This window comes from Sphaeramia orbicularis, chromosome 20, assembly GCF_902148855.1.
Source record: "Sphaeramia orbicularis chromosome 20, fSphaOr1.1, whole genome shotgun sequence".
Lineage (NCBI taxonomy): Eukaryota > Metazoa > Chordata > Actinopteri > Kurtiformes > Apogonidae > Sphaeramia > Sphaeramia orbicularis.
The window spans coordinates 24108009-24119000 of record NC_043976.1 but is presented as its reverse complement, the minus strand read 5'-3'; the positions used below and the strand labels follow the sequence as shown (position 1 = coordinate 24119000).

Sequence of the window (10992 nt, the reverse complement as noted above, 5' to 3'; positions counted from 1 at the left end):
ACTTGTCAGGCCACCAGCCATCTGCTGCTCAGTGTCAGCTTCAAGTCCAGTCAGTAACCAACTGACCTGCTGGTATGGCTGCAGGGCATTTTGGTTTATTGTAACACCTGAAAACCTGTGCACTTGTTGGGTGACTGAGTGACTGAGTGGCTGACTGGCAAGCAGCCTACAGGGCGGCTGACATGTGGGATGAGTGGACAGATTACGCATCTTTTATATCTGGAGAGACCATGAGGATGATTCGCTTCAGTGCCTCACTCTGGGGAAGCCCTCAAAATGTGTTTATGTGGGTGTGAGCTTGTCTGTGGATCTGTGAGTGTGTGTGTGTGTTGCCTTTGGGTGGATGAATGCAGACATTGTTTGATAGCACTCGGCTGGAAGAGGAGAGCCAGTGCCCACAGCAATGAAGGAGGAGGAGGAGAGAAAAGGAGTAGGGGAGGGAAGGAAGGAGGGGAGAAGAGGTTCGTAAGTGGGTCGGGGTATCAGGGAGATTCATGGGGGTTGGGAGGATAGAATAGGCAGTGAAAAAAGCACCCACAGTGGATTACTGGAGACCTCTGGGTGAATCTGCTGCCAGCAAAGATGACATAAAATATATTTTGGTGAATATAAAATGTAAATAAAAACAATCATCTATCTCTAGAAACAATGGGGAGCTCTCCTTGATGGATTCACAATTTTTAGAAAAAAAAAAATGAATGTGCTAAATGTAAGATATGTGCATGTTTTACATCCCGTTTGATGCATATATTCAAGAGAGAAAGAGAAGAATACTAACAAAAAGTCCACAAAATAAGGTGAACACTGCTTTTTCCTCCAGCTACTGAACAGTTAATTGCTCTACATGCTCACTGAAACGGAGCTGGTTGCCAAGGTAGGAGCTAACAGTATAGCTAATGTGAGAAGGATGATTGTAATGTTGACTGCATAAGTGGTAACACACACACACACACACACACACACACACACACACACACACACACACACACACACACACACACACACACTTAACAATGACAGAGTGACAGTTAGATGTGTTGTCATTTCAGGCTTTCAGACACCTGGTCTTTGGGCCCATATGGGAGAGGGCTCCAGGCCATATGGTCTATAAGTCGGACCCACACTGTATTGGAGGGGTTGTCTGATCTGTGTGTGTTTGTGCGACAGTGCTGAAACACTTTTTTCTAAATCCATATCCCAGCTTAAGCCCTCTTATACTGTTGATCAGCAAGTCTTGTGTTTGAGTCATCTAATTCACGCTTTCAATGTGCTCTGAGGTTTCTGAAGTTCACTCAAACACACACAAGACAATTAGATCGATTGGTTAATGATTTCTTTGTGCCTTAACATGTCTCACTTCACAGGCTAAAACAATGAAACACAAACAAAGAGATATTTATTAAATTGTCTGCTTTCACTTGTTAGATTTTTCTCACCCCCAAGCAAGTATGAAACATTCTTTATAATTTGTCATTGCACTTCATCAAATGAGCCACTGAGAAGGCTCACATAAACATACTGAACTCATGTCTAATCACTATAATGCATCAGTGGGTGTATATGCCTACAACAATGCTTTTGTGCAAACACATTTGGAAGTACAGAGAATGAGGTAATGCTGAGCTTGGAAATTGATGAACACTTAAATAAGTAAAAAAACAGCAAACAGTGCATTGGTGACAAGGAAGGTGGAGGAAGAGATGAGGAAGAGGATGGGGGAGGGAGTGGAGGACAGACACTGGAGCCCCGCCAACATTGACGAAAGCTGCTTAGCCCACCCAGTTGCTATGGATACAGTGAGGAGCAGCACCCAGCATGTGTGTGTGTGTCTGAGAGAGAGGGAGGGAGAGAGGCAACCAGGCGAGAGAAAACCAGCAGGCAGGCGTTAGAGCGAGTCAGAGTGGGAGTGAAAGAGCACCAGACAGCAGGGTGGAGAGGGAGAGAGAGGGACAGAAAGAGAGAGGGTGAGTGTATGTGTGGTCAGAGAAAGAGGACGGAGAGGCAGCGAGAGAGCTCAAGAGAGACGACTGAGTGGGAGCGATAGAGTGCCGGATAATGGAGGTGCAGGCGGAGTGTGTGGAGCCTCCTGTGGCCCCTCAGTGTGACCCCCAGCCAACAGGGAAGATCAACAAAGCTGCCTTCAAACTCTTCGGAAGGCGCTCCACTGGTTCTGGAATGGCTAGCTTCTTCTCCTTCAGGAACAAAGGAGCAACAAACAGCGGGAACAACGGGAATTCAGACAATGGGAATTCTATGAATGGGAATGGATCAGCAGCAGAGCTAGTAAGAAGCAAAACCCATGATGGGCTAACAAGCTCCAACAACGACACCGATGGACGGAGAGGGGAGGGGCACACTGGACTGGAGGCGGTACCCGTAAGATCTCTCAGCAAATCACTGAGTTTCTTCTCTTTGCTCCGACGTGGGAGTTTTAGGTCGAGTGAGAATGGAGGGGCGGGGCTTGTCAGAAGAGGGAGGGGCCTAAAGGGCTTCTTCAGCAGCATGCGATGGAGACGTAAGGAAAAAACAAACGAAGGTGATGCGGAGGAAATAGAAGCGAGGAAGAAGACGGATGGGGATGGTTCAGGCACTGAAAAGGTAAAGGATATTACCCTAACTCTAGAGCCACCTCCTCATCATCACCAAGAGGATTGTGGGAATACAGAGGCAGAACCTAATTGCCATGCATTAGAGACTCCAAGTACTAGTGTTACCATGACACCCCCACACTGTGTTGCTATGCCAGGGCCGTCTGGCGAGCCAGACAGCCCCTTCCCTTTCACACCCACCGACTCACCTCTTCGCCCTCCCATTCCCAAAGCCAAAGCCTCAATTTCAAGCCTCACCCCCTCTCTTGCTACGCCCCCTTTGGACCGCTGCAGTACAGGCGACCCCCCTTCAGAACCCTCTGTGGACCGCCTCTGCTCTCTGCTCTTCACTGACGTCACATCCCTCAAAAGCTTTGATTCACTGACGGGCTGTGGTGACATTATTGCTGATGCAGAGGAGGAAGGACCAACAGGGAATGGGGGCAGTGGCACCAGCAGCAGCAGCAGTGGGGGAGGTAGTGGAGGTGGAGGAGGAGGAGGAGGAGGAGGAGGAGGAGGAGGAGGAGGAGGAAGCATTGGAGCAGGTATGGGGAGAGCATCTGGAGTCAGTAGTTCCATGTCTCGTGGCTCCCCGTCCAAAGCCCCTCTACATTCCCAGCCCATGTTCTCTGTGTCCACAAGCTCAATGCCTGCGACGCTTCCTGCTCGAGCCCGTGCTCCACCTCCACCACAGCAACATCCACCTGGTAGTGGTGTGGTGGCCTACATGGGCGGAGGGGAGGAAATGGCAAGTCCTGAAGGAGTGGATGATGCTGACATGCAGGGGCTCTGGCACATGCTACCTTCCACAGGGGACAACTCCCCAGCTTTGCCCCGATCTCACCAACCTCCTTCCACCATCCCAACTTCCACATATCCCCCTCGTTCCACCTCCAACCCTGCCAGCAGCCACCTCCCATCAGCATCTAGGAGTTCAGAGCGAAAAGTACCCCAGGTCAAAACACTGGGGCTCAGTAAGATTCCAGTTGTTGGAGCAGGAGGCCGGGCAGCGGCCAAACCCCCACTCCCTCATAACCGCCATCCCACATCACCTGGTGAAAAAGAGCCACTTAGTGATGAAGGTTACTGGGACACACCCTCAGCAACTCCCACAGCAACACCTGACGAGAGTGGACTACAGCGTGACCAGAAGATGGCCCTATCACGGGACAGTTGTTCTGGAGATCACCTGTACGATCTCTACAATGAGCCTGAAGAGGAAGAAGAGGATGTAGATCTGCACAGTACTCCCTCTCCATCCACTGAATACAAACTGAGCCCCACCTCCCAAACAACACCTCCTTCCTCCTCCTCCTCTTCCTCCTTCCGATCAATGAAAGGCAGCACCAGCCTTCCCCGGGAATCTAAGATCCCAGTAAGCAGCAAACAATCCACACCTCCCCATTCTGTAAGCCATTCAGCACTGTCATCCGTCCTAGAGGCTGAATCCCCTCCACCAAAGACCCAAGCACCTCCTCCAGTCCGCACCAGAATCCCTGTATCCAAGGTCCCGGTCCGTCGCTCTGGAAACAAGCCTGGCAGCGCAACCAGAGGAACTGCCCACAAGAAGTAGTGTCTATAAAAGGGGTTGAACTCTCACAGTAACTTATGATCTTTAGTGTACATCACTACAGTGCTGTTTATGCAGGACCAAACGTTTCCCAGACCAAGAAAAATGTTGAGCTGTGGAGTTAACAGCCTATAAATTCCTCTCAGATCTTTAAATCTGTGTTTTGGCTTACGACAGCCTAGAATAGAATAAGTGGTTTTGTTCATTCAAGAAAGTCACGAGGAGACTCCAAAATGCTGGGTTAACACTTCACAGCCCTCACTGGAACTTTGGAGGCTGTCTCTTGACAATCCATGAACTTGCAGACACATTCGCCTTGTAACTTCCTGGATGAGCTTGTGTGTTTCTGAAAGTTTGACAGCCATTTTGATAGCTTCAGATCATGAATGCACACTGCAAAAAAGCAGAGCACCTTTTTATCTTTTTTCATTTTTCTTACAGAATTCCATATGGCATAACTGAATTTGCTCACAAGGACCTAATCTAATCAAATTTTTTTTCTTCTTCTTCTTCAGAGTTCATCATTGTGTTTAATCTGTAACAAATTACCTCCTAATCATCTGATTTTAGAGCCAAAGTTTTAAAAGAAAATCAGATCTGTCTTAATTTCTCAGCCTTTAATAATCTGGAATAGTCATACTGATATCCACCACTTAATTGTTTTTGTTTTGGCTGTTGTACGTATATTTTGTGTTTTGAAGATGGTCTTCTTTTGACCGCACACTGATTATATTTGACTTTATGGAAATATTCAGATGTATGCTGAGAAATGGGAGCAACCCTGTTTAAAAGTTAACCTTATTTTATCACATTACCTACTTTACAGACAAAAATGTGGAAGAAAGCTGAACAATACTCACTGGTTTTAGGAGAGTGAGGTCTCTTTTTTTTTTTTTTTACCTGTTTTGTTTTTTGATATGGATTTTCCAAGTTTGGTTTCAGCCTGTTGCATTTGGATCTCACTTCTACCACGCCAATGGAAACACATCCATAGGATGTCATTCTCTGGGATTTACAACTTTCACAATTATCAATGGAGATGTGCAAAACTATCGCAATACTCTAACTAGAGGGATCCTTTGCACTGATGTTTCATTTATCTACAATACACAATAAGACATGCAAAGTCATACACGAACAGAAACATTTTTTTCTCCCTCTGCATGAGTGTCTGGCTGGAGATGCCTAATATACAAGACACAAAGGTCAGGGAATAACATCTAAGATATACATGCTGTTTATCCTCTGGCGCTGTCTTTGTAGCTACACTGGATGACTCTTGTCTCTGTGGACACATGCACAAACCTTTTTTTCTAGTTAGTACTCTCCTCTTCACTAAATTTCATACGGTTTTTATAGCCTTCTTCTTCCTAAGTCATACTGCACGGAACTGAAACTGTGATTGCACCAGCTTCTTAATACTCCGCTTTCTTTTCTTTCTTTTTTTTGTATTCCTCTCCACTAATATGCTGTATGGGTGGATGTAAGTGGATAAATCTCTGCTCAGTTTCAGCCAAGTTTGTCAGAAATTAAGACGATAAAACAAAACTTTTCAGTGACTTCATAAACTGAGCTGCAGTTGAAAAGACAAAATTTGGGGGTTTTGAATGAAACCACTCCAGGAAACTTTACCTTAGATTTGTTGGCTGTTGCACATTGAACAGCCCTTTGCTCTGAACCACCACAGCTGTGTATAAATCTGAATGTAGCGTGACATCATTGTACGTCATTGATCAGCATATATTTTTCTGTGCCACATTTTGTTTCTTGTGTCCCAGTATTGTGGGGCAAGACAAATGGTGGAATTTACTGTCCCCTTTACTCTCAAAATTAAGATAAACTGCTGCAGATCATGAGCAGCCTTGCAAGGTGCTGCTTGTTTTGAGTTTGGGTGGGGGTATTGCCATTCATAAAAGGCCTTTGTAAGTGACACAAGTTACAGGGAGCTAAGTGTTCGCTAACCTTTTTGCTATAGAAAGGGTTTCTCATTAAAAACATTCATTCAAGATTTTTTTTTTCTGATTCTAACCATGAGGGTACCAATGATACATGAGGGTCATCCTAGCTTGTGATAGCTTTCCATCTCATTTAAAATGTGTTGATTGATCCATGACACTGCATCAGGTTCAGATATCTTTCATCCTCCTGATGGTGGAGTGCAGGGCAGACCACAGTAATTTGATCCCAGCTCTGCAAAGAGAGAGTGCATCTCTCACCAGACAAAAACAGGCAGGATAAAGGTCTTATGTGGAGCAGCAAATGATCCTGTCTGTTCATATTTTCACTGGGGTTTATTATTTACTGTACAATTAATTTAACTCTCCATCCATTTGAGTGCTAACTGAGGAATTGAATTTGGTGGAGAGTATTGGCATACAGGGTGACTGTTTGGGATGAGCAACCATGCAGACTGGTCCAACCATCAATTTTGAAAGCCTTTGCTTGCTTTGAAATATAGGAAATCACATTGTCACCATCAAACTGCTTTAACCTGGAGATCAGTATAATGGTGATGTATGAACTGGACAAACTGTGATCATTATGCACAAAACTTTGCAGGTTTCTTCTAATGTGGGGTCCTCCAAGGTTGAAACCATTCTGACACACATGCCAAAGTGAAATAGCACTTATTCTCCACTTTATTTAGGTTTGGCACGTTAAACATTAATCTCTGCTATCTGTTGTCTGGAATCAAAACAACAATGACATCAACCACCGAAGCTTCAAATCACCTGGCTCTTTTTCCTTGTGTTTTTTCATACTGATGCTTCTTTCTTTTCTTTCTTTCACAGCCATGAAAAGCACATCATGTTTTCCTTCTTTTTGTTACCTTTCGTCTGTTCACAGTGTGAAGCATTTCCACTTTTCATATTTAATGAATAAAACTGTGTTTGAGCTGATAGATGAGGTCCTGACTCTTTGTATCCACGTTTACACAAGTATGTATATAGACACCTAAATGGCAGAGGCATCTTGTGCTTGAATAATTATAGAAAAATACATTCAAGGTAGAGCTTGTGTCACCTCAGCTCCCCTCCTCCATCTTTCCACCTCCGCATCACTGTGGCTTAAATCCCGAGAGTATATGGGTGGGAAAGATGGTGAACAACATGGATGCTTTTGTTGATGTGCAGCATGTGGTGTTTATGTTGTGGTTTTCATTAGAATAGAGGTCTGCCAGGCTTGGATGAAAAAGGTTATCAATACACTTTATTGATCTTTGACATGAAATGCTTGACAGATGTGTCATTGTCAGCTGTTGGTCTCTACTGGGAAAAGACACAAAGAAAGAGGGTCAGACATCCCATTTGATGAGAAAGACGCAGCTGATGCTCTGCCTATGCATGTGGCTACAGAGCCCGTGTGTCCTGGATGTGGATTAAAGGGAGGGTTTCATTGTTCGGAGAGCAACACATGTTGCTAGAAACTGCTTATATGTTGCTGTGGTGTGGGTGCGCATACATGTGTAGTGGGAGGAGGATTTGGTGCAGTGCGAATCCCCTTTGTAATGGTGCAGCAACCCCCCCCCCCCTCCCTCTTTATCCAGCTCTCTCTGTTTCTGCACACTGAGGTTTATGTAAAAGCCTTACGTAAGACCATAACACTCTCTCGTACCAGCCCGCCAGATCAAAGCTAGTGATGCTGACAGTATGAAAGCAGCATGCCGGTGCGCGTGCATGTATATCGGCTGATCTCACCATTAATCTGCTGATGCCTGGGTGCTGGATGTGGACAGTCATCCTCATCGGGAGCCATATTTGTGCTGTGTGTATTTGTTTTGGTACATAAATCTGGTATAAATGCCTGGCAGGGAGAATTTAGTTTGGACCAAACAATAAAGTTTTTATCCAAACTGCTGAAGAAGAGAACAAGGAAAGCAGTGAGGGCAAAATGCAAAGAAAAACGTGGGAGAAAGAGAACTATTGTGCGTCAGAGTTCGGGTTCTTCTGCTTTCAGAGCTGTTAAATGAGTGTGTCAAAGTATGAACAACCACTGTGGACACTGACATAATTGTGCATCTTATAGAGTACAGCATTTAATAGTGAAAAAAGAATTAACAAACAAGACCCCGTATGGCCTAAGACTGAATCTGAATAATTTAGGTCTTTGTAGAAGTCACAATAGGCTAATGGTTACACTGGACAAAGCAAGGCTGTTACAAAACTCTAGCATATACTGAATTAAACAAGTCAACTTTTTTGCTATCCTGATATAAAAATACACTGACTTCTTCCCACTTCCCAGTTTTCTATTACAGGATGGCAGCATAGATGGAGTTAAGGCTTTCATGTTTCAGGAGTCCCATAGAGTCTGGATTTAATGGAAAAGCTCATGTATGTATGTGTGTGTGATGGAGCCTTAAGCACCATTCAGAAGCTGTACCCCACATTCTGCATGGCAGCCTCTCTACTGGCGTTCCCATAGTAACTCCACTAGGTCAACCAATCAAAAGAGGGGGCCGGGCAGGAAGGAGGATGGGTACGTGTTTGGGGGGTGGTGGCTGCTGACACAGTGTGTGAAAGATGTGACTGAAATGGAACTGGTGTAGGAAAACACAAATACACATACAAATAAGTTCATTTGAGTTGCCAGTTACACATCCTTGATCCTTCCTGTACATTAAATATCCCTTATAATATGACACATGATTTAGATAGCCTTCTCTAAATAAATATTTAACCCTTTTTTCATTTATGTTTCATCAGACTGACTGAAAGTTTCTCACTGTATTCAAATACTTTCGGGAATCCCCTGCCATAGCCTTTTTTTTTTCCTGTTCTTTTTTTTTTTTTTTTTTTATTCATTCTCCCTCACTTCCTACTCTCTATCATACACACAGTAAGTTCCTGTTGTGTAATAATCCATTTTGTCAATAATTCAAGCCTTTAACTCTGAGTGGGTGTCTCTGTTTGGATACACCATGGAGACAAGAGCATGCATTACAGTACAGTACAGTACAGTTTGAAATTTTAGCTCAGCAGTAAATGACACTTTGAGGACAGTATTTAAACTGACATAACGATTAAAACATTCAATTATTCCTAAAATCCAATAGGCACATGTTTCACAAAACTGTAAATATATGACATGGAAATTATAAAACAGCAGGGAACAAGATATTTAATTAAGTTCCAAAATCAATGAAAGCCTTTCAGCTGAAAAATAAAATATGGATTTAATTATGTACCACAAGCTGAGAGATGATGGAATTTTCTTTTTTCTTCTGAAGTCAGATGAAATAAGTTAAAGGTCAGATGGGTCATACAATTATTTGAAACTAATACTGGATATTAATTGAACAATTTACTGGTTAGTTTGTGTAATATGTCTTCGATTTTATGAGTAATTAGAGTCCTGTACACCAGTCCTTAAAACCAGTGAAGTCGTATGTAAACCGAAGACTATCTCTTTGGTTATAATGTTCCATTGTTTCTAGTTTGTAAGGAACATAGAATTAAAGGTTGAACAGGTAATGGGATACACTGCAAACTAAATTCATGTATGGGTGTGCTGACAGTATAATAGTCTTCATGATGGGTGTTCTGCATCAATGACCTGTCAGGTCATATTTCTCTGTCATCACAGGCGTCCAACCATAACTCTACCTGTCATTGGAGAAGTACTTCTTCGTTTGCAAGTACCTTACAGCAAAACGGGTAAATTGTGATTGGAATGTTTCAACAAAGAGGTCTTTCAAACTCTGTGGTGTCCTGATGAGAAGAAGCTGAGTATTTTTAGCTCCTGTGATTCCTAGATATAGGTGAAAATGTCAGACATTACATTTCAACAATTCAGTCCAATTCAATTAATTAATATCCTTGGCTCCACCCCCCCATGGCCATATTAATTTAAATTAATTAATTTAAATTCAAACTGATAGTAACTGATATAAATACATTATATTATGAATATTAAACTGTTTAATCATTTGTTTTATGGTGGCTGCCTCTGCTGCTACCACTGCCACAGTAATACTATCAAATTAGACAACTGGTATTATTATTATATATTTTTGTGTTGTTGTTTTTTTTTATCATTATCATTATTACAATAATTATTATTTCCCCCTTCACTCCCCACTCTCTCTTTCTCATTTTCATTCACACTGCCCTCTTCCCCTTTTCCCTATCGCCCCTAATCAATCTATAGTGTTTAGTCACTCTTTTGTCATTGTTTTTTATCATTACTCTGTCATTGTAGTTGTTTTTGGTTTGTTTATTTGTTTGCTTTTCCTTTTGTTTATGTGCTGTTGTTTTTCTCTCACTACCTTCTTCTCTCATTATCACTAATAAAAAACAAAACAAAACAAAACAAAACAAAAAATTAATATCCAATGACATAATCTTCAAGAGGGTTGAACAGGTGCTATCCCAGCTATGGATGGGTGAAGGTGATATACCCTGTACCATAAAAACAGGGCTGACAGAAACAAACCATTCACTCTCACATTCACACATACCACCAATTAAGATTGACAAATTAACCTGTCAAGTGGAATACCCAAACAGAATACACACAAGTGAACATGTGACCTCCACACGGAAAGGCCACTGTCATGGAAGGGTTATAGCACAGTCACAGAAAAAATTATTAGACCATCAAAGTCATCAAAAACAATGGTTATGCAATTAAGTACCAACTCCTGTGTGTATCATGTGTCTAAAACAGACAGAAAAGAAAACATGGAATGCCTAAAAGCACTGTTTTTGACAGTACAATGCCATAGTTATTGATGTAAGAACTGAAGTGGTTTTGGTTTTTATCAAGAAAGCCATGGAAATGGCAAGATATCAGCTCTGAAATTAAACTGTTAGGAGCTATTTTTGTTGTTAT

At 42.7% G+C, this 10992-nt stretch overlaps 1 protein-coding gene across 3 annotated transcripts; it reads left to right on the top strand.

The window, feature by feature from the left end:
* The first annotated feature begins 1880 nt into the window (after nt 1-1880).
* amer2 (APC membrane recruitment protein 2) lies at nt 1881-7058 on the top strand. Of its 3 annotated transcripts, none has more exons than XM_030123471.1 (2): nt 1881-3064; nt 3101-7058. In XM_030123471.1, exons 1-2 carry the CDS (start codon nt 2056-2058, stop codon nt 4159-4161), a joined length of 2070 nt encoding a protein of 689 aa, XP_029979331.1. In that variant the 5' UTR covers nt 1881-2055; the 3' UTR covers nt 4162-7058. The 3 variants fall into 3 exon arrangements, with proteins under 3 accessions (XP_029979331.1, XP_029979330.1, XP_029979329.1); XM_030123470.1 differs by having other exon boundaries at nt 3098-7058; XM_030123469.1 differs by having other exon boundaries at nt 3095-7058.
* The last annotated feature ends 3934 nt before the right edge of the window (nt 7059-10992 follow it).